The sequence below is a fragment of the Cynocephalus volans genome, chromosome 4 (genome assembly GCF_027409185.1).
Source record: "Cynocephalus volans isolate mCynVol1 chromosome 4, mCynVol1.pri, whole genome shotgun sequence".
In the NCBI taxonomy this organism is placed as follows: domain Eukaryota; kingdom Metazoa; phylum Chordata; class Mammalia; order Dermoptera; family Cynocephalidae; genus Cynocephalus; species Cynocephalus volans.
Window position 1 is genome coordinate 33,206,790 of NC_084463.1, and position 27,629 is coordinate 33,234,418.

At 40.0% G+C, this 27,629-nt stretch overlaps 1 protein-coding gene across 1 annotated transcript; it reads right to left on the reverse strand.

Annotated features, from left to right (window-relative positions):
* Window positions 1–15,904, reverse strand: LOC134375946 (E3 ubiquitin-protein ligase TRIM58-like). The gene is made up of 6 exons (XM_063094673.1): window positions 15,482–15,904; window positions 12,946–13,041; window positions 9,933–10,163; window positions 6,285–6,307; window positions 6,088–6,188; window positions 1–590 (listed from the first exon to the last, which is right to left on the reverse strand). Exons 1-6 carry the CDS (start codon window positions 15,902–15,904, stop codon window positions 1–3), a joined length of 1,464 nt encoding a protein of 487 aa, XP_062950743.1.
* Between the last annotated feature and the right edge of the window lie 11,725 nt (window positions 15,905–27,629).

Genomic DNA, 27,629 nt, shown 5'->3' on the forward strand with positions numbered 1-27,629 from the left:
TTAGGAATGACCATCTCTCACATTAGATGCAGGGTCAGGATGACCCCTGGATGCACAATTTCCTGATTCTGCTTCTGTCATAGGTGGCAAATTAAGAGGAATTGTGTCACAGATGAAAAAATAAGGCCGGAGGATACCAGAGAACAGCTGGTTAAATGTACAGATGTAAGACCCGTTTGTGACGTTGTAAAATGAGATTTCCCCGGCTTCATAGTCCAAGAAGATCCCGATGCAGCGAGGCCGTTCCAGTGGGAGGAGAGGCACCGATGGGGAGGCCAGGACCATGTACTCACTCCCTTTCAGCAGCCACATGGCCCAGACCCCGTTCTCAGGAGACGGGGTGGTGTCCCCCTTTCTTGGCACTGTGTCTTGACAGATGCCTAAACCCCACTCTGATCTTTCTCCCACCACAACCTCCCAGTAATGCCTTCCTGACGAGAAGGTCTGCAATCCCAGGATACAGGGCCATGTGTCAAATCGCTCGGGGTTGTTGGGGACGTCCCTCCACAGTTCCCCATCCTGCACACTGCGCAGGTCAGCGGTCAAGAGAAGGCTCGGATGAGCCGTGGCAGGATCCAGCTTTACATCAGCTGTGGAAAGAATTTTGTGGGACATGTAAAAGGACAGAAAGGACTAGTAAAAACTTAGTAAGTCACTGAGGAGAAAAGTCATCCAGTTCCTCATTCGTCTCTCTCTAATAACTCCCAAGGGAAAACAAATAAGTATTTCAGAACCTTGCAGGTCCTTCAGCATATTCGTCGTTACTCTAATGTATTCTGCAAAATCCAGAAGTCATGATCACTCCCAATAGAAAACATACCATTGATGCTATGACAAACCAAATGCATAATCATTTAGATTCCTTTCTTTTACATCAAAAGCATTTGGGTGCACTTAGGAGGATCTTATGCATTTAACATAAAATTTATAAACTCCTTGAAGATTTTTTCTCTCAAAACCTAAAGGAAAATTTTATTCAAACCAAATCTACTGCTTTCAAAGTTATATTATTGTGGTTGGCAGAACTTTAAAGTGGACCCCATGACCTGCACTCCTTAGTGTTGCCCTCATGATATGTTACATTATATCACAAGAGAGAAATTATCTGGGTGGGTCTAATTTAATTGCATGACCTTTTAAAATCAGAAAGGTTTCTCTAGCTATTGGGTTGGTGGCAGAGAGGAAAATCAGAGATTTGGATTTGATATATCACTGCCAGCTTTGAGAATGAAGGGTCACATGAGGAGAAAGGCAGGTGATCTTTAGAGCTGAGAGTGGCCTTCAACCAACAGCAGGAAAATAGGGATTGCAGTCCAGCAATTGTAAGGAACTACATTATGACAATGACCCGAATAAACCTGGAAGTAGACTCTTCCCCAGACCCTTCAAAGAAGTTCAGACTGACCAACATCTTGACTTTGGCCTTGTGAAAACCAAAGCAGAGGAGCCAGCTGATCCCACCTAGATATCTGATCTTCAGAATTATGAGCTAATAGATTGGTGTGGTTTTAAGCAGCTAAGTTTGTGGTAATTTGTTACATAGAAATGAAAACCTAATACTGACACTGTGAAGTTCCAGCAAGATTGATGTGACATTTGACCTGTCTACATAATAAACAAATACATCTAGACATGAAATCTCAGTGAAGGGTGGATGTAACATATTCAGAGTATTTCCTTATATTTATTCAAAAGTAGTAAATTCATTAACATAGTTTTATTTTTAATATTGTAACAAATACTACTACCACAACTACTGCTACTACTACCGTTAATCTTACTCATTTTTAAACCACTTCTAGTGAAATATTATTGATGCCCAAACCTTAGTGGTCACATAACTAGGCACTGCATGCACATTATCTATATCAACCCATGTAACAGCCCTCAACATAGCCGTTCTTATTCCTGCATTAGAGATGAAGAGATGAAGAGTCAAAGAGTTTATGTGTTTCCCCAAACTCTAGCAGTAATCAATAACAGGGATTGAAATGTAGGTCTCCATGGAATTCTGTAAGGTTTATTTAACATATGTTATGGAACGTTACACACCGTTCCTGCTCCAGCACATTCGTCTTTTCATTTATAAAAAGAGATCTATGGAATGACTTTTGATGGCTACCTACCCCTTCTCTATTAAACTCAATTGCTCATCATGACAGAACCATCCCCCACCCAAACTGCTCATGTCCATCTTCCCAGCGACCTCCACACTGATGAACGGTTACTTGTCAGAGTTCACCTAACATGATTTCTCTGTAGCACTCAACACGGTTGAGAATCCACTTGTCCTGAAAAACCTCCTTTCTCTTTTCCAAAGGTACCAGTCATCCATGCTTTCCCCCCTCTCTACTCCCTACTCTTTGGTTTCCTTTGCTGTTCTCTCCTTTTCTCCTCTATCCCTACCACTGCAGAAACCTTGGTCTCAAGACTGGGACCTCTTCTCTCTCTCTGAGCTTACTCCGTGTGTGTCCTTAAGTTGGCTGGCTCAATGCGTTAATTAAATCACATCCATATGCTGACTGATTCCAAATGCATATCTCTAGCTTAGACTTTCCTCCTCAAACTCGATATTTGTAAATGCATCTGACTACCTGACATCAGCACTTGGATATTTAGCAACATCAACATGTCCAAAACCTAACTCACCTTCTGCCTCACCAGCAACTTTACCCAACAGTGTAAACGTCAACTTCATTATGCTAGTTCTAGAGACCCAAAACCTTGGAATCATTCATGGCTTTCTTCTTTGCATGACATGTTATAACTAATCCAACAGTACATCTTACCAGCTCAGTCTTCAAAATATACCAAGAATCTCTCTTTCTCAGTTTCTCCAGTACTAACACCTGTTCCAATCCATAATCATCTCTCCTGAAGTTATTGCAATGGCCGCTAACCATGTTTCTCACTTCAATCTTTGCCTCTCTGTAATTTATTCTCAATAAAGCATTCAGAGTAATGCTCATAAAACATTAGTCCAATCCTGCTTTTTTTCTATGTACAGCTTAAAAGTGATTTCCTGCTTCACTCAGAGACAGAGAATCTTGCTCACTGTGTCCTGCCTATCTGGACCCTCCCTGGCTTCTCCCCCATCCCCCACTCGCTCTGTACTGGTGTCTGCACAGAGCCCGGAACACCGGAACACGTCCACCAGATATCACTGGTCGTTGTTTCTGCTGCCTGAGTGCTCTCCTCCAAATCAGATATTTGCTGAGTTATCCCTACTGGGTGAGGTCTTTCTTTACCACACCTTATTCAAAATTAGAACTTCTGGTCTCCCTTCTCATACTCTTTTTTTTTTTTTCCTTCAAAATTCTGTATCATCTTCTCATACTCTGTGTATTTTGCTTAACTTAAGTAAATATTTGCAAGATGTTTGTTGTTGTTCAATGGTATGTTATAAGAGTATCTGGCATAAAATATACAATATTGATTGAATTGATTATTTCATTCAGTAAAAAAAAAAAAAAGAAAAGAAAAAAAGAAAATGGGAATATGAGGTCACTGGGTCTGAATGTGCCATAATGATTTTCATCAAGTCATGAGGTTAGTATATACAGATTGAGCATCACCAATACAAACATCCAAAACCCAAAATGCTCCAAAATCTGAAACTGTTTGAGGGCCCACATGACGCTCAAAGGCAATGCTCATTGGAGCACTTTGGATTTCAGATTTCTGGATCAGGGATGCTTAACAGGTATGTATTCTGCAAATATTCCAAAATCCGACCCACACTATATTCATCTGCCCATCAGAGCACGGGTGGAGTCACTGAGCAGTATTGCGGAGGTGGCTTTTCTCATGATGGGACAAAACTTTTTACACGTAATCGGTGAAGCCACTACTTAGCCACAGTTTGTTTACATAACTTGGCATAAATTATATGTAAAAAATGAAAAAAAAATATTGAATCTATACTGCTTGAAGAATGACATAATCAGACTGAACAAAGTAATTTATGACATTAGTTATTTCTACATAAAAATAGTTGACTGAATATCTTTGGCTTTACTGACTCACCAATTCAAGCAACTTATCAAATTTGCAGCCAATAAATTAAAACAAACTTCTTGTTAACTGATACTCTGCAACACTTTCATACTGATGAGTTTTTTGGGGGGGGTCAAATATGTTTAATTTAGTCCTCCGAACAATGTGTTTTTTTTTGCATTTTATAAACAAGGAAATGGAAATTTACTGGAAATTATGTTACTCATATCACAGCTAATAAGGTATGAACTACGCTTTCAAGCCCATTGTTCTAACCAAATGCAGACTGTATGGGTGTCTGGGACTCTGATATTCTTTAGGATTGTTCACGAATATCCCAGTCCTCATTCTCCGGGGCATGGCGCACGCTCCCAACTATTTTACAGTTCGGCAAACCCATGTGCTTCACTTTGGCCAATGAAGTCTCCGGGGCAGACATTCACCATGAAGGCCTTTCAGGCTCTATAACTGTGATGCTGTAAGATACATACTTGGTTTTCACCCACAATTCTTGACATGTGGCTCCTAAAGTCCTTAGACTCGACAGAGCTATAAGAAGGCCTTTTTGCATGTTAATAAGATGAATGCCAGGGGACCGACCATGTGGAGGGCTGCCACTTTCGGTTCTACACACCCTCCCTCACCTCTGAGACGGCTGAAGGTTGAGTTAATGAACCAATAACCAGTGATTTCATCAATCATTCCTACATCATGAAGCTTCCATAAAAACTCAAAGAGACTAAGTTCTAAGGGCTTCCCTACAGCTGAACACGAGGTGTCTGGAGGGTGGCACGCCCAGAAAGGGAACACGGAAGGGGAAAGGAAGCTCCCATACCTTGTCCTATTTGTCTCTTCCATCTGGCTGTTCATCTGCATTCTCTATAACATCCTTTATAAAAATGGTAAATGTAAGGACGTTTTTCTCTGAGGTCTGTAAGCCACTTTAGCACATTAGTCAAACCCAGGAGGGGGTTATGGGAAACCCGATTTGCAGCCGGTTTTTCAGGAGCACAGGCACAATCTGCACTTGCAACTGGCATCTAAAGTGGGGAAGTCTTCTGGGACTGAGCCCTCAATCTGTGGGGTCTGATGCTATCTTCATGTATATAGTGTCAGAATTGAATTGAATCAGAAGACACCCAGCTGGAGAATCTGCTGCAGAATGGATGTGAGGCAGAAGTAAGGATAGGGCTGACAGGAGAGACTCCATTTTGTTGTCTGCTCTGAGAACCCAGCAGTAGTCTCTGTGCTGGAAATGCAGCAGAGACCCTCAAGGCAACAGACCACATCCTGTTCCAGGAAACACCAGAGAGGACAGGGGTTAAAGATAAGCCCTAAACATGTTGGTGTATCTCTTTCCCACAAGCATGTCATTACCCAAGTTTGCTTAACCCCCTTGTGTAAGCATTCTTTTACAGACCTCAAGAGAAAATGAGGTCCCCACCTGATGAAGCTGAGAACAGAACGCCCTGACCAACTGAGGAAGACCCCAATCATGAGACCGGAGACCTCACCCTCTTTCCCATACCCAACTCTTTTGCCTTAAAAAACCCCTCACACTAAACAATCGGGGAGCAACACTCCTCTTTCATGTTGGCCCCTTGTGCACAAGCTATCTTTCAACAAACGTAGCTTGCTCACTCTCACTATGGGTTCAGGGTTCATTTCCATGACATTGACTCCCAAAGAACCTGGCATTCTAGGTCTAGGTCGGTAACAGATTGGCTGTTGGTGGGGAGAAATCTCCACATACTTTCGTGACCAGAGATGTGTTGTACTGACTATGTAAGAGAATAGGGGAAAAAATAGCCCTTTTCCTCCCTATCTCTTTAATCACCTTACCCTTTTCTATCACCAACAGCACCCAGAAGGAGATGGAGCTCTGTCAGCATGGATCTCAGAGTGAGAGGTTGTGACACAAAAGTCTCCACAATTCAGTAATCAATCAACAGTAGGCTGTTCAGAAAAATCTTGCTCATTTTGGCCATGAAGACTTTGGGTTCTGTTAGTTACTGCAGCCTGACTAGCACAGTAACAAAATGCAATAACAGCCAAACCCAGGCATCAGAGTTCTCCTATGATGCAACCTACCTTGGAACTTCCTCAACATTTCCCTCATGCCAGGGATGCGACATACCGTCTTCAGCTCCGTGGGGATGGTGTCTGGTTCGAGCCGTGTGACAGCCTTACTTCTGAGGAGAGCAGAGAACAGTCAGATTTCAGTTGGGTTATACACCTTCCTCCTCTGCCTCTCCCAGCCCCTTCACTGATTCAGAAAGTAAACGTACCTGCTCAAGGCTCCTCTCACACCCTGAAAGTGAAAGAGAAACAAAAACAGCTGAGCTAGACACAAGGGACAGTAAATTTCTTTTCATTAAAGCCCAAAATAGGCTGTCATTTAATTTTCTCACACATCTGATATAGCAGAATCATTAGTAATTGGAATAGAATCAGCTACAAAAACTTTAGGTTAATTCCTATGGCATCTATCAATGTATTTTCTGAATTGATAATTCTGGCACTCGGACATTTTAACAGATTTATGTTCTGCACCTATTACAGATGGAATTATGGTAAAAATGGATCCTAAATATTTGTGGAATTTATTTGAGGAACAATGGTAAGTACAGACAAAAATGTTACTCTCAAAGTCTTTATAAGAGAACCCCAAATTGCTAATTCATTGAACCAACACATCAGAGCTACCCATAAGAGTAGGTTAACAAAACAGATAAAAAAGGAAGTCACTAATATCTAGCAACCTATTATCTCAAAGTCGATTATTAAAAAAGTCTCCTGTGATACACTTCACTCCTTCCTCTAAAAACAGTCACCAGCCAGATAAATTTTGATAGAGCATAAAAGCAGGGTATAATTCATCTTCCCCTGCATGGGAATGACAGGACTTGGTCTTAGGCATTGTCAGGAAAATATAGTTTATTGGTACTAAAGAAGAAAAGTAAAGGACAGCATAAAAATAAACATAAATTATTTAAGAATATATTCTCCCTAAGATTTGTATTATAAATTATTTTAACATTTATTTTGTGCTAAGAAATGCTTATTCTAAATAAGATGTTATGGAGATATGGTGAAGTAAAGCAATGAATATTATTATTAAAAATGTCAAAGTACTATGTTTATTTGATGTCTGCTATTTAGAAAGTTAATTTCTTTCTGACCCTTCATTCACTTATAAGGAAATGGGCATAGCAATAATACTAATAATGCTAATAATAAAAGAACATAAATTTTACTTTTATATATATATTTTGAAAATAAAATGTGAAAAATTAAATGAAAATGCTTTGTAAATAAAAATGCTTTATAAACCTACTCATTTAATAATTCCCCCAGTATGTGACCAGTATTGTTTAGTAATTGTAAATGTTATACAGATAGTTAATACAGTTATTTATAACTATGTCATTTTCAGTGTCTAGAGCTAAGTCAGACAAAGTACAATCTGTCAGTCAGCTACTAACTGAGAATATAAATTACTTAGTACCAAATTTCCTGAATGAGTCACTGGGGATGAGACACAGAAAAGTGCGCCCACATAAATTCCTGCTGCAGGTGATTCTATCAAGATAACACGCATCCACCAACTAACACCATGGCTTTCCCTGTTCAACTGGGGTTTAATATCTTCATGAGGGATTAAAAACAATTATTTGTTTCTCTGTTATTTTTCCTTCTGCTCTGTAATCTCGAGTACAAGTAAATAGTGAGAGCTGCGTGGGAGTCCATGTACTCCCTCCCCACCATGCCTGGACTGGGCATGCCACATGGGCTAGGAAATTAGCATTCACCTTAAATTTTTTTTATTTATTTTTTATTGCCAGTGCATACTTATCATGTCAAAACAAGAAAAGTGAACTGCAAATATTACACATGTAGGAACAGTGTACATTATTTTCTTTTGTTTTGTTTTGTTTTGGTCAGTTTTTTTAGCCTGGAAGACCTTATGTTAAATGAAATAAATCAGGCACAAAAAAATACAGCATGTTCTCACTCATATATGGGAGCTAAAAAGAAAAAAAAAAGGTGAATTTTTAGAAGTAGAGAGTAGAATCATGGTTATTAGAGGTTGAAAAGTGGAAGGAGAAAGGGAATGAGAGAAGTTGGTTAATGGACACAAAATTACAGCTAGATAGGAAAAATAATTTCTAGTGCTATATAGTAGAGCTAGGCATCTATAACTAACAATAACTTATTACATGTTCTCAAATGGCCAGAAGAGAGGAGCTCAAATGTGAAACGAGTAAGGCTAGGCCTGAGAACCAAACTGATTTCATTTTCCCTGCAGAGGACATTTTGTTACTTTTCCACTGCTCAGTCATGAGACCCCCAGGGCAAATGATTACCCCAAGGGCTGTCCTGACAAAATAGACTGAGAGGGGAAACAGATATTTACTGAGTTGCAAAACCCCTCCCCAAGACTTGTTTACTGTGATTGTAAAAGTTACAGATTAACTTTAAGACCCCTTTAGGAATTCCCACCTGTGCACAAAGCATCAAGGTGACTGCTACAATGACCCTCCTGGGGTGACAGTGGTGTTCATGTGCTACTGAGCATGCACACATGACGCAACCAGGAAGAACAGAACAGACCACCTCCAGTGACACTGGCCTGCCACCCCTTAACTCCTTTCCCTATAAAAGACCCTAAACAGCTCCCCTTGGGAGGTTAGCTTTACTGTTGCTACCCCCCTTCTGCATAAGTCTATCCCCTATTTTAATAAAGCATTGCTTGCTTTACTGTTGGGTACATTGTTCATTTCTATGACTTTGGAATCCGGGAGCTTAATTTAGTCACTGGTGAAAACTGGAAAGCTTTGAGCACCAGAGAAGATTCTAGCTGCAAGATGCAAGCGGCCACTGGGACTATTTTTGCTCCCATGTCTCTGCGGCTGGTAGCTCTCTCCTGGAGTCCCTGGCCTAACGTCTGACAAGACAATGGTTATTCTCTTTACCTTTCTCTGATTTTTCTGAGCCCTCTTCTGTTTGGTTGGATTGTATCTATTTCTATATAGGTGCACCCTGGAGGGCTCCTGGCTATGCTTTGTTTTTCTGATTTAAGTCTAGTCGATACTTTTCTTCTTTATGCTGAAAACAGTGGGGAGAACTGCTTTTATCAATTACTGTTAATGGAATAGGTTGGCCCCACCGATTGGGACTAGGATAAACTGGACCCCACTGCTTCACTTTTCTCTTTCTTTGTTTGCTTGGTTAGACATTTAGTTGAGTATCGGTAATCTGAATAAACCTTCCAATCTTTGCACCAACTTTTGGACTTTCAGGTCATTCGTTTAATGTGAGAGGGCAAGCCGAGCCTGGCCTGTCAGTAACAAATGTTCTCATCACAAAGAAATGATTAAGTTTTACAATTATGAATATGCTAAATACTCTGATTTGATCTTTACACAGTGTATACATGTACTGAAGTACAACTCTGTACCCCATAAATATGTACAATCAATACACCTTAAAATTTAACATGAAAATTTCAAGTACAACAATTTAAGGCACTATTCATACTTTTGGCTATTTATACCTGAAATGGGTTACCAAAGACTTTTTGGATTGACATCGCTGAGAAACAGCAATATTATCATTGACAGACTGTTTCACAGCCAGGATAGTGTAAATTTGATTGTCTTTTTTCTAACTGTTTAAAGTTTTCATAAACCATTAAATTAATTTTAATTTTTTAAAAATTTAGGTTTTTTGTCTTTAATATAAGCTGTATGATGCTCTAGGGTCCCTTCTGATTCTGATGCTAGATTAAGGATTAAGATGCTTTCCAAATAAATTATAGGGTACTCTTTTGCTAAAGAGCATAAATGCCCAAGTCGGTGTCTGGAAATGTCACTGTCCTCTTGTTTCTGTCCTCTTGGTCTCATTTCTGCTACCCTTCCCGCACTCAGCCTCACCTCCAGCAGACCCAGGGCTGGGCGCTGGCACCTCTCCTCCAGCTCCTCGGCCAGCTCCTTCAGGGCCTTGTTCTGCTGCACCAGCCGGTTCTTGCTCTCCCGCAGCCTCTGCAGGGTCGATCGCTCCTCCTGCTCCAGCCGCCTCAGCTGGAGTTGCTCCTCCAGGGCCAGAAAGCCACGATACTTCTCAAACTCCGACCTGAAGCACTGCCTCTGCATTTCCACTTTTTCCTGGAGTGAAATAAGGGATCACATCATCAGTGATTGGGGCAAGGTGTCTGAGTCTCCCCCTACATGTATAAGATGGTGGAGCAGGAGAACGCAATGTCCAGAGTTCCCTCAGCTCTATAACTCTGTGGACTGAATGGCTGCATTCTCACAAGATGCAGAATCCAGGCACCACTCATATGAGAAGTGGCCTGGTAGAATATTCAAACTTAGAGTTTGAGAAAGACTGTTAGATTTGGGTTCCCATTTTGCCATAGGCTTGGGGCCAAGGTACTTTTATATTCAAGTTTCAACATCATATATAAAATGCGGGGAAAAGAGGAATATGTGGATTAGAGTTGAGCACAGTGAATATCATGGTGTAGTAACACAATAGAAGTTTCTATTTACTATTAATATATACATTAGTCGCTAGAAGCACTAGAAAACAACTGAATTATAAACAGAGATTAGAGAGACCTGGATTTGTAAAGGTGAATAAGAAAAGGCTGAGAGATTAGAAAACATGAACTTTCTTTCAGAATATGGTAATTGCAAAACCAACCTTAAGGTTAATGTTCTCTGTACAGAAAAGAAAGAACAAAATGTTCCTCGGGCCACTTATTTCAGAGTTAACTTCAGGGAATTAGTCCTGATTTCCTCCCCAAGTCTCACATCTACAATTTTTTAACAGACCTAAGGAACATATTTTGCTACAAGTTTATTATATCTAAATTTAATTCTCTCAGGTTAGTATGTAAGAAGGTAGCTTTAAACTGAATATGAGAGGCAAATTATCCTCCCAGAGTATCTACACCTTGAATTCTCAGCCTTGTTTTTAAACATTGTAACTTCTTGATTTGACTAAAAGGCATAAGCTATCACTTTTTTTAAACTCTAACAATGGTTCTCTCCAAATCCTGTAAGACTCAGTTCCTTCCTCCAATTTTCTATCTCTGCCTTCTACCATTTTCTAAAACAACAGATTCATACAATCTTGGCCTTTTTCTAAAATCAACTAACTCTGAATTTCACATTTAGATTTTTAAAAGGTATGATTCAATTAAATATAAGCAACTCTCCCCCATACTGGGGGTGGCTGTGCTGTTGAGCAGTGGAGTTAATAACTCGGCCACCAGAAACGAGTGGAGCCACATTCAGGGCATGAGAGATGATGTGGTGCGAGGGGTTTGGTTGCAGTTCATTTTCCTTTCACACATCCTATTGAGTACAGGTCGAGCACCCCAATCCAAAACCTCAAAATCTGAAAGACTCCAAAATCCCAAACTTGGATTTGTGATGCTGAACTGGTAAGTATATATAATACAAGTATTCAAAAATTCGAAAAAAATCCAAAATCCAAAACACTTCTGGTCTGAAACATTTTGGATAAAGGATACTCAACTGTATTAAAATTATATCTGCACACGTAGGAAAAAAAGTATTGTTTTAGAATTTAGAGTTTATTTTTATCCAACCTGTGTTTGTTGCATTTGACTCACATGGATACATTATTGATGGCAAAGTTATGTCGGTTTACTTGGCTTTGCCCTGGGATCTTAATAGCATCTCTATAATAATCAATGGAGCGTTTTAAAAAATGTAGTAATCCAGACCTTGGATATGGGGATTCTGATTTCAGTCTATGTTCAGGCCAGAATTTAAAACAGCTGACTCGGATTATTAGACTAAAAAGAACATAAAATTGTCAATTAATATTTAACTTTACCTATAATATACAAAGTGATAGGAAAGCATAAGACTTATCCGAGAAGAAAAATACAGCAAAAAATGGTTCTTTGGAAACATCTGTCTGAGGACAGAGTTGAAGACTAAATTTTCAGAGGAAGAAAGAAGAAAATAATAAGGAAAATATAGAGAATGATCGCAGAAGAATGACTACTTGGAGAAAGAGAAAGAGTAGAAATAACCTATAAAATATATCCTATATCATATAAGACATTGTGTAAATTTATAGAACTATAAACACAGTTTCTATAGATAGTTTCTCAATCTTAACAATACAGACATTTTCACCAGATAATTTCTTTGTTGTTTGGTGTGGAGACTGGAGACTGCCCTGTGCGTTGTACGGTGTTTAGCAGCATTCCTGGCTCCACTCACAAGACGGCAGTGGCACACTGCACACTCAAGTTGTGACACTCAAAAATGTCTCCAGACACTGCAAAATGTTTCTTGATGAGGGGCGCAAAATCACCCCAGGTTGAGAACTACTGTGTGTGTGTGTGTGTGTGTGTGTGTGTGTGTGTGTGTGTGTTTGTGTGTGTGTGAGGAGAGTGTGTGTGTGTGTGTGTGTGTGTGAGTGTGTGTGAGTGTTCGCAGGTGAGGTGTGGAAAAGAGGGAATATGGATATGAATACTGAAAGGAGGCTGAAAGTTCTGATAATCTTTCTCTGTGTAAGATGACAACCATTAGTTGTACTGCACGTGCTATAAAGTTGTGAAGTGCTCAATATTTCATTTATCTAACAAATACTTTTTTAAGCTAGTAGTGACAGTATGAGATTCTGTTCTGGGGATACAGCAATAGGTTTTACAGTCAAATTAAGACAGTAAAGCTATTTATTTATAATTTGGAATGGGTAGTATCAATAGAAAGAACAAAAGTGGACCATATAATTTGGGGGGACGGGATGTTCCTGGATGGCACAGAGATGTTTTTCTTGAGGAAGTATGTGGATGAAATATAAGTATTGGGGAATGCGAGATGGTGGAAGAAGGATTTATTGACCCAATTCTGGATCCTTCAGATGGGCAAGACTCCTGAAGCGCCCATATTCTATTACCTTCCAAATGACAGTCTTCCTCACCATGTTAGCTTCCTGAGTCAAGGCCTCTTGCATCTCTTTCCTCACAAGTTCCAGAGCCATTTGGAGCTTTACCTGTTTGGGAACATATACTAAAATCATTATAGATGCACCCAGATGTGTGAGGAAATACAAAGATAACCTGAAACAGTCCTTAGAAAGCATATAAACAAGAGGGCTCGACCGTGGCTCACTTGGGAGAGTGTGGTGCTGATAACACCAAGTCAAGGGTTAAGATCCCCTTACTGGTCATCTTTTAGGAAAAAAAAAAGAAAAGAGAGAAAGCATATAAACATGCTCCACCTCATTAATAACTAAACTAAACATAAATGTATTTAATACCAGACACAATCAAAGATTTATCTAAAAATATGTTCATTGCATCATTATCTACAAAAGTAAAACTGTAGTTAAACACAATGGAGTAAAAAAATGTTTTATGTTAACAGGATATAATTAAAATAAACTGTTGCAGAATATTTAATGACAAGAAATACAATTATAATGTCATGTAAAAGAGTATATTCTATAAAACAACACCAATTTTGAAAGAAAAGTGCTTGTAACGAATACATAAAAACTAGCTGAAGGTAAAGAAAAATGTTATTAGATAAAATATCATCTATTGGTGCTAGGTTAAAGACATGCTATTTTTATATCTATCTATATTTCAATTTCTAAAAATTATTTACTACTTAATGATAATAAAAGAATCTATCACTAGTAGTATTATTAGGCCAAAAGAAATGTTGTGGATTCACATGCTTAAAATTTTTTTAAAAAAGTATGTTGTAAATCTTACAATGAGTAAAAAAGTAATCCAATGAAAACTACATCTCCCTTCAACAATACGACCCTTGCTAGAGGTAAATATGTGTATTTTATTTAAACTCACAAAGATACACACATAAACACAATTTTAATAGGGAAAAAAATTTCTATTCCCAAAGTTAATCAATAAGTCCTACATACACATCATTGCCTCTAAAAGGAGGATATTATATAGCTGTAGATGGTGTTGCACATAAAACAACAGTAGAATTTGTGGTGCCATTTGACAGGATGGGGTGGGTGGCATTTATTTCAGTGTGTGCAAGAAATACAGAATTTTGACACTTTTAGATGTAGAAAAGTTCCCTCAGACCCAGAAATTGTGAGCAAAAGCAAGGAGGTGAAAAAACAGTGGGGCACATTTGGGGCCAACAGTGATTAGGCTAATTTTGCTGAATCTCATGGTTGGTTAAGACAAGAACTGTGGATACATAACTTAGGGCCCTAGAAAGTCTTGACTGACAGGCTCAGGAAATTAGATAATATTTATTTGTTATTTAATTAAGGAACTATGAAAATATAGAGAATGTCTTTAGAAATATTTCACTAGCCATGTGGTACTTTCTGGATTAAAAAAAAAAAAAAACATACATATGAGATCCTATATATCACAAGTCTAGCTAGAAAGTACCTAGTACGTGAATTTTGTAGATGACAACTGAAATCAAGAAGAAAAACCAAGAGAAATATTTTCAGATAGATCCAGAGGGAAGTTTCCAGAGGGAAAATATACCCAAACCTGATTAAGTAACCAAACGAACAAACTAAATACATAAATAAAAATCTGAGAAAGCTAGTATTTGCAATTTATTAGTGTGATAGCATTTTAGTTACATATGTCAGTAGATTAAAGATCAAAGATGACTCCGGCCTCCTTTGTGCTAGTAGCTGTTCCAAATGTCGGGAATTTAAATGTGCTCAGAATATGTCCACAAACTTTTGAAGAGCACCAGGAGGAAGAATCCTACACAGTTTCGCAGTTGCCACCTTTGGGGAACAAATACTCCAATACACGTCACTCTTCACTGAGGATTTCCAAATTATAAGTTTTCAAATATTTGCCAGCGCGTGGCCTGTGTCCCTCCTGCGTCAGGGGAGGCAAGCCTGCTCAGACTTTAAAGGTGGCAGGGACAGAGCCCGCCAGACTGTATTCTTAACAAATGCCCCAAACTGAGGGCTGTTAATTAATTAATATTACTTAACGCAGAGATAAACACTATGAAAAAGCAAAACTTTGTACGAATGAAAGTTATTAGGACGCCTTTACAATAAAGATGTACACGGTAACCAGCTGGACCGCACAGCCCTCCCCACCGGAGCTCAGACGATCAGCATCAGGAAAAATAAGACCAGCATGAAATTAAAGAGCCAGGAAGGCTTCGGGGGAGAGGCGGGCAGCCTAAAGTGACGGTGCGTTTGGGCTCCTGAGCAGGAGTCCCTAAGGGAGTTCGCCACCAGCGAAGGCTGGGGCCCCGTCTGAGCGTGAGCTGCGACGGAGGAGCTGGGGTGGGTGCAGGGCAAGGGGAGCAGGAGGCAGGAGACCGGGGAGGACCCTTTGGGTCTGTCGCTGGGCAAGTCACTTCGCACCCCGGCTCAGCCTGCCCCTCTGTCGCAGCAGCCTTTCCAGACCCCGAATGGGGCCTCTCGGGTGCGCCCTGCCCGAGGACGGCGCAGCGGCTCCCACCTGGTAGCAGGCGGCGGCCTCCTGCAGCGGCGCCGTGCGGTGGCTCCTGTGCTCCGCGGTGGCGTCGCAGACCCAGCACAGCGCCACCTGGTCCTCCTCGCAGAAGCGGCTCAGGTCCTCGCCGTGCCGCGCGCACGGTGGCGCCCCCGCGGGCCCCGCGCCCGGCCGCAGCTGCCGCACGCTGTCCACCAGGCTGGCCAGCTGCCGGTTGGGCCGGAAACCCGCGGGCCGGAAGGGGTCCCGGCACTGCGGACAGGCGTACACGCCGCCCTGCGCGCTGTCGCACTCGTCGCACAGCTCGGAGATGCACCTGCGGCAGAAGCTGTGGCCGCAGTCGACGCTGACCGGGTCCTGCAGGAAGTCCAGGCACACCGGGCACCTGGCCTCCTCGCGCAGCCGCTCCCCGGGAGCCCCGGAGGCCATGGCCGGGCCGGCCTCGCCTGGCCCCGCCGCTAGTGGCGCGGCCTTTCCAGCCGCCCGCACTATCTCCTCTCGCCGTCTGTCATTCAAGGGAGGAACCCCACAGCCTCCGGAGAGGGAGAGGCAGGCCAGGATGTGCTTTATCTGCTGGCTGCGGCTCAAGGGTCCAAATGAGCCACTCCTGATGAGAAGCTACCACTCAGACACCCTTCACCACAGGTACAAAATTAACACTAGTGACCCAGGCCTCCTGGGACACTGAGCATTTCTCACTGGGATGCATCCCTCATGGTGCACCTTAATGAAGTCTCTCATTCCAAATTTTCACTCTCAGTCGACTTGGAGAATTGCTGAGCTCCTTTCTTTCATTATTTACCGAACTATTCCGTGGTCTTCTCACGGCTCATGGTATGATCATTATTTTATTTTATTTTTTCCTTACAAGACATGGTCATTTTTTAAAGCCTTTTTTCCAAACATCGATTTTTTTCTATCTTCCACCAAGTATCTCACAATAAAGAAATGACACACCGGCTAATGGGGAGATGCCTGCACACGAATGTCTATACTAATGATAGGTCTAGAGCCCAACAATTGTGAATATGTAAATGAATATCTGACCCAGTTCAGTGAAGGTCCTACTATGAATACACACCTGTGTTTAGATTGGAGGTGACAGAGCTGTAGGCGAGATATTTGCTGGAAGGAATCATTCAAGCATAGCCTATCAGTGCTGCACATGTGGAAGCTGAGACAGACAAGGAAGGAGCAAGATAATTTGACAGGATGTGATCCACCAAGGGGAGGCGGAATCAGGGTAAGTTTGGTGACGTCATTAAGGTCATCCAGAAAGTAGACATGTTCGGAGAAGTGTCCGTCATCTGAGTGAAATGTAATTTTACCATGGATGAGTTTGAAGTGATGGTGGGGCACGCCTCTGGTTAATCATTCAATCATTCCTCATCACTCTTTACCGCACATTTATGTTTGTTGATAGCTATGGAGTTTCAGGTGCTGCAGCATGCAGTTTCAGAAGGCAGGAGGGTGAGGAAGAGAGATAAGGCCCTATCTCTCAAGGAAAACTAAGATTAGCTGTGAGAGGTTCACGTGGAGTCGTGCAAACATATACAGTCCTCTGTCGGTATCCTTAGGGGATTAGTTCTAGGACCCTCCACAGATACCAAAATCCTCAGTGCTCAGATCCCTTATGTAAAACGCATATAACCTACATGTATTCTTTTGTATACTTTAAATCCTCTCTAGATTACTTTTCATGCCTGATAATGTGAATTCTATGTAAATAGTTGTTACACTCTGTGGATTAGGGAATAAGAAAAAAGTCTGTACATGTTCAGTAAAGATGCAATTTTTAAAAATATCTTCGATAGGTGGTTGGCTGAATCCACAGATGTGCAACCCATGGATATGAGAGCAGGCCGTAATTACAAACAAATAATTGGGGAAAAGGTCCCTCACCAATCCTGCAGAAACAAAATAAAGGACTCTGAACTAGTCTGTGGGATCAGGGTCAGACTCTTGAGGGTCTCTGAGCTAACATCTGAAGGGCAAGTACAAGCTGGCAAGAAGGAAAGTGGTGGTGCAGGGGGCTCCACAAGCCTGAGCAGCCAGTCACAAAGTGAACGGAAGGAGGGAGCAGGATGGACCCAAGTGATCCAGAGATGTGTCATGTGCTTAAAGGTTAGGTGGATCATGACAATGGATAGACTCTTTGAGAACAAACATAGGTGTGAGCAAAATATCAAAGATGTCACGCTAGAGAAGAAAGCAAAAGGGTGGAGGGCTTAGCAAAAGAGAAGCAGAGCCTGGCTCCAGCCTGAAGTTGGTGCCACCTGCTGAGAGGTTTGAGGCGAGCTGTGCCACCTTCCCATGCTGCATTTCCTCTCAAATGCAATGAGGACAGTGATAATGCCACTCTCACAAGACTGTTCAGAAGATTAGATGAGCTAATAGACATTGTATGCTTAATATAGGTCCCAGAATGTAGCAAATACATTGAATTGAGTATTGAAAAAAGAAATAGCAAAAGGAATGGGAGAAGGACGGTGAGTCAGAATGTTACAGAATGACTGGCATACGCAGATTCTCAGTAAATACAAGTCGAATAAACAAGTGCATGAGTGAATGAACAGAATCAGGACAGTTGTCCTGGAAGCTAATAAAGGAGAGCATTTCATATCATAATATGAGATCAAATGTGAGGTACAAATTTTTCTGCATGACCTTTCTCTTTGTCCTCATGACTGGCAGACGCAGAACATTTTTCTATTGTACAAATATTTATCTTGAGACCCAATAAAGCAATATGTTCTCTCAAGTGTATGGATGAATTAATCACCAGGCTCACTTGAATTCAGATTTCTTAGTGCCTGGAGGCTAAGGAAAGGTCACCGGTTTTTGTGAGGGTCACAGTGCTTTTCAGGAGGGTGTGGGGAAGTGGGGGAGCTCACTCCTTCTTCCCCCACTGGTTCTAGAATTAAGCTTAAGCTGTCTTGTCTCTTTCACTGGTAGGCTAGGGATAAGGTCTATACCACTGTTTTTTAGGAACACAATTTCCCTTACAGCACATTCATGGAGGTCAGCACCGGACTGGTTAATAACTAGGTGTCACCGTATTTACAAATGCTATGTCAAGTGCCTCCCCAAGCACTTTCCTCTTTAATAGGGGTATGTAACTTAAAATTGTATTTTTTTTGTGATCTTTCCGCTGGGGTGAATAAAGCACTTCTTTGTTTATGCTGATACAACCACACTCTGATGCACCCCTGCTTAATCCTATCTTAACTCCATCCCCAACTCATTTACAGGGTGCATGGTTGCAAATCTTTTACCTCCCCCACTCCCCACCATCCTCCTTCTCTAAAACTCCTCTCCATTTGTGTCCTGACTTCTCTGACATCCTGTTAATTCATTGAAATATGGAATCCACCATCATCTGAACATTCCTCCCTGCTCTCGTTCTTAACCTGTTTGGCATCGTGGCTGTGGGTTCCTGAAACTGCTTCTTCAGGACAGCAGTAATTTCTTCCTTACCCATGAACCCTTTTCACCAAGGCTGTCCTCTCTTTGTGGCCACACCCTTTGCCTCAGCTTTGGGGATTCACAATCTCCCAGCCCCAAGACCCAAGCTCAGCCCAATTCACAGTGGGGGAGAAATGAAGTCAGCACAAACCTCAAGAGCAACAGCCGCTGACTCAGCATTTCCTTCCCTGCTTGTGGTTTTTAAAAGAACAGCTGTTTGTTTGCATTTTTCCTCCCAATTTTTTACTGTGGTAAAATACGAAAAGTTTACAATCTTAACTATTTTTAAGTGTACAGTTCAATGCTGTTAAATACATTCATAACGTTACACAACCATCTTTTGAATTCCTTGCATCTTTTAAAACTGAAACTCTTTACCCATTAAAGAATAACTTCCATTTCTTTCCTCGGCTCCCCCACCCCAGTCCCTAGCAATCACCACTCCACTTTCTGTCTCCATGAGTTTGACTACTCTGGGTACCCGATATAAGTGAATCACGTTATTTGTCTTTTTGTGACTGACTTATTTCACATAGAATATAATGTCCTCAAGATTCATTCATGTCATAGCATATTGCAGAATATCTTTCATTTTTAAGGCTGAATAAAAGTTCTTTGTATATGTATACCAAATTTTGCTTATCCATTCCTTTATGGCCACTTGGGTTGCTTTGACATTTTAACTGTTGTGAATAATGCTGCCGTGAACACGGGTGTACAAATATCTCTTTGAGACCCTGCTTTCAATTTATTTGGGTACATACCCAGAAGTAGAATTGCTGGATCATAAGTAATTCTGTTTTTAATTTCTTCGGGAACCTGCATACGGTTTTACACAGTTGCTGTACATCTTATATTCCCACCAACAACGCACAAGTTTTCCAATTTCTCCACATCCTTACCAACACTATTTGATAGTTGCATCCTAATGATTGTGAGGTCATAAACCCTGCAGTTTTATTTATTTATTTTCCCCAGGAGCTATCTGGAATTACGGTTGAGCTAAGGTTGATGGTCCCTGTGGGCACAGGCTGAGCTTTCCCTATCTGAATTAGGGGTGCTGGGATCTAGTGTACCTGTGTGCTTCCATGGAAGGAATTCAGAGAGAAAGTTTAAAGCACAGACAGCTCCTGATGACTGTGATGGTGAGAGTGAACCAAGAGGTCTACAAGAGATTGACACAGAAGAATAAATGCTAACCTTTGTCTTACTTTCCACCTACATGAGCTCCAAACAGTGTATGTGCATTTTAACAAAGGTACATTTATATCATAATGTTTTATGTATTCATTTATTTATGTATTTATTTATTTGCATTATGTGGGATACAAACCCTTGAACTTTGTAGTATAACATTACTCTTTAACCCACTGAGCTAATGGGCCAGCCCTCTGTTATATTTAAAGAGCAATTTACATTCTTTTTCACATAATTTGACTGAACCAGAGGAAAAAATGTATCCTGTTAACATTTTTATTTCAACATCTCTACACCGGGCCTGCACAGAGTAAGGGCTCAGTGTATAGCTTCAGTCATAAATTAATAAATGCAATATGTTGTGTGAGAGATACAATCACTCTCTGATGGAGATGGTGTAAACTCCATCCATATTTTAGATGTGAGGAATTGGAAACTTGAGCAAGTGTATGAACAAATCCTATTATTCCAGGTCCATTGTTGGATGATGCTCCTGGTGGGCTGATCACAGACATCTGTCTACTTGTTCAATAGAGTGTTTTAGGAGTCAGGAACCACGTGTTAATTAAGACACAGAGCTAATTAAGAACAGGAGCCTGGAGTTCGTGTCCTACTGCAGGGAAGAACTGGCGCATGGACAGAATAAAAACACAGAGAGGGCATATGATATAAGCTGCAAGAACCGGAATGAAGATGCAACACGAGGGCATGGGGAAAAGGGTTCTTCAAACATTCACAAAGGAATTTCTATTTGAATTCAGTGCTCCAGAGACCTGAAATTTCAAGCCTGCCTCTGTAGTTCTAGAGGAATCAGTCAGAGAAAACAACACATACAAAGTCCAGCAGAGGATTAAAAACTGTGTACAAAGTCCAGCAGAGGATTAAAAACTGTGGTGTGTCTTGGAACCTTCCCTAGTTCTATGTGGCTCCAACTTAGTTGGCATTTGAGGCAGACCAGATAATTGCTAGTTTTGCATGCTACACAAAAGAAGTTCAATTTTTATTGGTAGGCAATGGATATCAATGACAGACTTTCATTATTATCTTCATTGAATGTGGTATCTGACCTTGCTGTCTTCCCTGGTGGTTGTGTCTGCATTGAAACCCTGTGGTCACTGAATTAGAGGCTTTCTCTATCCTCAGGAATGCTCTAGGGTGGCTGGGGAGGGGTGGGATGGAACAGCAAAGTTGTGGGATTTTCTAACAACTTTTAGAAGTAACCCAGACCCAACTGCATTTCCATAGATCCTATTGTTCCATATGATAAATGTAAAAACAGACATGCTAAGGCTTTCTGGTCACTTCTCCAAGGAAGGTCTATGAAAAGTTCTTCAGTGAGTTTGCCCTGATATCTCAACCCCCCAATTCCATTTTTGTTCTATGTAAAATGCATAGGAGAAAGACACAGAGGCATTTTTTTTTCAGGTATATAGACTTCCTCACATCCACAGTGAATGGTCTAGCATTAGTCCAGTTTTTTATATTGTGCTATTGTTGTAAATCAGCTTGATACAAAAATATGTACTGGCACTTTGTACTTTTATGACATGCCCATGCTAAGAATGTCTGTGAGTTCAAGGGTCTTCTGCAAACACAGCATTATAGCACAGGAAGAAAAAAAAAATGAAGAATCATGAAAGAGGATTTTATTTCTGCTTTCTATAAGACTTAAAGGAAGGTAAGAAGCATATTTATTGGATTAATTGGTGGCAGGGTGGGAGGAAAATCAGGAAACATCTCATGATGATATTTGAAGGGGATTTCCCAGTAGCAGAAACAGCAAAATGCAAAGCATTCAAAAAAAAAAAAAAAAAAAAAAAAAGATTACAAAGTTAAACCTCAATTTTTAAAGAAATGAACACATTTTCAAAGTAAATAAGTACAGGAGGTAACATGATCTGAGCTGAGCCTCTTAAAAGTAAAAATTTTTAAATTTAATTTTAAAATTCAAATTTGTCTGAAAAGCAGAGGTATCAATCCTGGGGCTATATCCTGAACACTCTCCCCAGGCCCCCTGCAGAGGGCTTCCCTTTTCAACCCCATTGCCCTCTGACCCTGCCTCACCACTTCTGTGGAGGGAGATCTCCAATTCAGGTGTAAGGTTCCTTCCTTGTTTGTCTCTCTGGCTGCTCTTGAATTACCTAGCACAACCAGTGGCCTTACGTCATTTGTATAACTAACATTTACTTATTTCCTTTTGGTGCCCCTCTGAGCTTGATTCTACCATTATAGCACCTGCAGTTTCCATAATTTTCCTGAAAACCGTGCATTCTGGCAAAAGACAATGGTCTGACGCTGAAACAAACCTGTGTTCAAACACCAGTGCTCTGATATACCCACTCTGTGATCCTAGTGAGTCATGTAAGCCTCTCTGCCTTTGTACTCACTGCAAAAATGATTCCTTTTACAAGGCTTATGTGGGATATTGTGCGTAAAGTGTCTGGAATCTAATACATATTCAACAAATGCTCATTCAAACCCTGGCTCCCCAATCACATAATGCATCTGGAAGAAAGAAAAGGAAGAGAAATCTTTGGGGACATACTTTGTTCAGTTGTCTGAAAGGGCTAATTGTTTTGAAGCTTTCTTATCTCCATTGTGTTTAACATGGAGGTCTGCAGAAGTAAGGGCTTTCTCCCTAATTTTGTGTCAGGAGGTTTATGAACATAATAACAAATTACGTGCTGATTTCCAGATGTAATTGACTTAAAAAGAATAAGTATTTATTCCTAGATTGGTTATTTATCTTCAGTGGCTGATTTTTTTCAACTAATTCACCAGCTGGATTCAGGTACTTGAGTCCAGAGAGTGGTTATAAATTAAAAACAGCCATCCTGCCAAAGTTTGACCTTGGAATTTTAGAAATTCTAAAAATATATAATGTAATTATCACTCTACTGAAAAGATAATGCTAAGATGGTTCATAAAGGCCATGAATTCCCACACCATACACATAAACACATAGAGAAGACAGCAAGCAATGAGGTATAAGGTTTATTAGATGATTCCTGTTCTCACTTTATAAGAAAGTTAAAATGAAGCTAATATATTTGAAAATAACTTTTCCAGCCATGTAGACTGCTGGACTCAGAATTCTTGGACCCCCGACTCTATCTATCATACATCAAGTTCTCACCATAGTAAGCAATGGTATAGTATTAGGATGGGATTCAAGAGAGGTGGTAGCTTTTTTCGAATCACAGCCTTAATTACTGCACTTTAGAAAATCCCCTCCACCTTGTCTCTTCGCAGAGGCAATGTCTATACTGACAAAGCTGAATTTAGATTTTGTCAAGAAACTGTGCCCCTAAGTTAGTTCAAATTAATTTCTATCTATGAAATCATGGAATTAAATTTTAGAGAACACTTGGGTATCTACCTTCTCTATCAAATCATTATTCCCTTTTATAATATCTAACCAAGTGATAATCTTCTGAATAGCATTAAGCCTGAGTTTTAGAGTGTTCTTCCTTTTATTGAACCAAAACATATTTTCCTAAAGGCTCCATTAATGGTATTTAATTCCTCTTTTTAAAATGATCCATATTTAGGTCTAATAGAGTTTGTTTTATAAATCTGGCTGCTCCAATATTGGGTGCGTACATATTTATGATTGTTATGTCTTCTTGATGGATCAGTCCTTTTATCATTAAGTAGTGTCCCTCATTGTCTCTTTTTATGGTTTTTAGTTTAAAGTCTATTTTGTCAGATATAAGAATAGCTACTCCAGCTCGTTTTTCTTTTCTGATTGCATGGTAAATCTTTTTCCATTCTTTCACTCTTAGTCTGTGTGAATCTTTATGGGTGAGGTGGGTCTCTTGTAGGCAGCATATAGTTGGGTTCTGCTTTTTGATCCAGTCAGCCAGTCTGTGTCTTTTAATTGGGGAATTTAAGCCTTTAACATTAAGAGTTGTTATTGAAAGGTGTTGATTTATTCCTAGCATTTTATTGTTTGGTTGTCTTAGGTGTCTTTTGTTCCTTGCTTTCTGATTTACTGTTTGGTTTCTGTGTTTGTTGGTTCCTTAGGTTGTAGATAGTGTTGTTGTTAACTTGTTTCCTCTTCATGAATGCCATTTTTATTGTACTAGCGGGTTTAGATTTTTCTTGGGTTTTTATGGCAGTGGTAGTTATTTTTCAGGAACCAAACCCAGTACTCCCTTGAGGATTTCTTGTAAGGGTGGTCATGTGGTAGTGAACTCCCGCAGTTTTTGTTTGTCTGAGAAATATACTATTTGCCCCTCATTTCGGAAGGATAGCCTTGCAGGGTAGAGTATTAAATAGACACTAATACCATAATAGCAGGGGACCTGAACACTCCACTGTCAATATTAGACAGATCATCTAGGCAAAGAATCAGTAGAGAAACACAAGATCTAAACAAGACTCTAGACCAATTGGAATTGGCAGATATCTATAGAACATTCCACCCAACAACCTCAGAATATTCATTCTTCTCATCAGCACATGGATCATTCTCCAGGATAGATCACATATTAGGTCACAAATCAAGTCTCAATAAATTCAAAAAAATTGGAATTATCCCATGTATCTTCTCAGACCACAATGGATTAAAACTAGAAATTAATAACAAACAAAACTCTGGAAACTATACAAACACATGGAAATTAAACAGCATTCTACTTAATGACGTATGGGTCCAAGAAGAAATCAAGCAGGAAATCAAAAAGTTTATTGAAACTAATGAAAACAATGATACATCATACCAAAACCTGTGGGATACTGCAAAAGCAGTATTGAGGGGAAAATTTATTGCATTAAATGCTCACTTCAGAAGAATAGAAAGATGGCAAGTGAACAACCTAACACTTCACCTTAAAGAACTAGAAAAACAAGAACAATCCAAACCTAAAGTTAGCAGACGGAAAGAAATCATTAAGATCAGAGCAGAACTGAATGAAATTGAAAACCAAAAAACAATTCAAAAGATCAACGAATCAAAAAGTTGGTTTTTTGAAAAGATAAATAAAATTGACAAACCATTAGCATGGCTAACAAAAAAAAGAAGACAGAAGACTCAAATAACCAAAATTAGAAATGAAAAAGGCGATATTACAACTGATTCATCTGAAATACAAGGAATCATTCGAGACTACTATAAACAACTATATGCCAACAAATTTGAAAATCAGGAGGAAATGGATAAATTTCTGGACACACACAAGCTCCCAAAACTGAACCGTGAAGACGTAGAAAATTTGAACAGACCAATAACAATAAAGGAGATTGAAGCTGTTATCAGAAGGCTCCCAACAAAGAAAAGCCCAGGACCAGATGGATTCACAGCAGAATTTTACCAAACATTCAAATAGGAATTGACACCAATTCTTTACAAACTATTCCAAAAGATTGAAATGGACGCAAATCTCCCAAACTCATTCTATGAAGCAAACATCATCCTGATACCAAAACCAGGTAAAGACATAACCAAAAAAGAAAACTACAGGACGATATCCTTGATGAATATAGATGCAAAAATCCTCACTAAAATACTAGCAAACAGAATACAGCAACACATACGAAAAATTATTCATCACGATCAAGTGGGATTCATCCCAGGGATGCAAGGTTGGTTCAACATACGCAAATCAATAAATGTGATACACCATATTAATAAACTCAAACACAAGGACCATATGATCATCTCTATAGATGCTGAAAAAGCATTTGATAAAGTTCAGCACTCATTCATGACAAAGACCCTCTATAAGTTAGGTATAGAGGGAAAGTATCTCAACATAATTAAAGCCATATATGCCAAACCCACTGCCAATATCATCCTGAATGGGGAAAAGCTGAAAGCTTTTCCTTTAAGAACAGGAACTAGACAAGGATGCCCACTCTCACCACTCCTATTCAACATAGTGTTGGAAGTACTAGCCAGAGCAATCAGAGAAGAGAAGGAAATAAAGGGCATCCAGATTGGAAAAGATGAAGTCAAACTGTCCCTGTTCGCAGATGACATGATCCTATATATCGAACAGCCTAAAACCTCTACAAAAAAACTGTTGGAATTGATAAATGATTTCAGCACAGTAGCAGGATACAAAATCAACACACAAAAATCAGTAGCATTTCTTTTCTCCAATAGTGAACATGCAGAAGGAGAAATCAAGAAAGCCTGCCCATTTACAATAGCCACCAAAAAAATAAAATACTTAGGAATTGAGTTAACCAAGGATGTGAAAAATCTCTATAATGAGAACTACAAACCACTGCTGAGAGAAATTAGAGAGGATACAAGAAGATGGAAAGATATTCCATGCTCTTGGATTGGAAGAATCAACACAGTGAAAATGTCCATACTACCCAAAGTGATATACAAATTCAATGCAATCCCCATCAAAATTCCAGAGACATTTTTCTCAGAAATGGAAAAAACTATTCAGACATTTATATGGAACAATAAAAGACCACGAATAGCCAAAGCAATGCTCAGCAAAAAAAATAAAACTGGAGGCATAACACTACCTGACTTTAAGCTATACTACAAAGCTATAATAACCAAAACAGTATGGTACTGGCATAAAAACAGACACACTGACCAATGGAATAGAATAGAGAATCCAGAAATCAACCCACACACTTACTGCCATCTGATCTTTGACAAAGGCACCAAGCCTATTCACTGGGGAAGGGACTGCCTCTTCAGCAAGTGGTGTTGGGATAACTGGATATCGATATGCAGGAGAATGAAACTAGATCCATACCTCTCACCGTATACTAAAATCAACTCAAAATGGATTAAGGATTTAAATATACACCCTGAGACAATAAAACTTCTTAAAGAAAACATAGGAGAAACACTTCAGGAAATAGGACTGAACACAGACTTCATGAATACGACCCCAAAAGCACGGGCAACCAAAGGAAAAATAAACAAATGGGATTATATCAAACTAAAAAGCTTCTGCACAGCAAAAGAAACAATTCACAGAGTTAAAAGACAACCAACAGAGTGGGAGAAAATATTTGCAAAATATACATCTGACAAAGGATTAATATCCAGAATATATAAGGAACTCAAACAACTTTACAAGAAGAAAACAAGCAACCCAATTAAAAAATGGGCAAAAGAGCTAAGTAGGCATTTCTCTAAGGAAGATATACAAATGGCCAACAGACATATGAAAAAATGCTCAACATCACTCAGCATCCGGGAAATGCAAATCAAAACCACATTGAGATACCATCTAACCCCAGTTAGGAGGGCTAAAATCCAAAAGACTATGAACGATAAATGCTGGCGAGGCTGCGGAGAAAAAGGAACTCTCATACATTGTTGGTGGTACTGCAAAATGGTGCAGCCTCTATGGAAAATGGTATGGAGGTTCCTTAAACAATTGCAAATAGATCTACCATACGACCCAGCTATCCCACTGTTGGGAATATACCCAGAGGAATGGAAATCATCAAGTCGAAGGTATACCTGTTCCCCAATGTTCATCGCAGCACTCTTTACAATAGCCAAGAG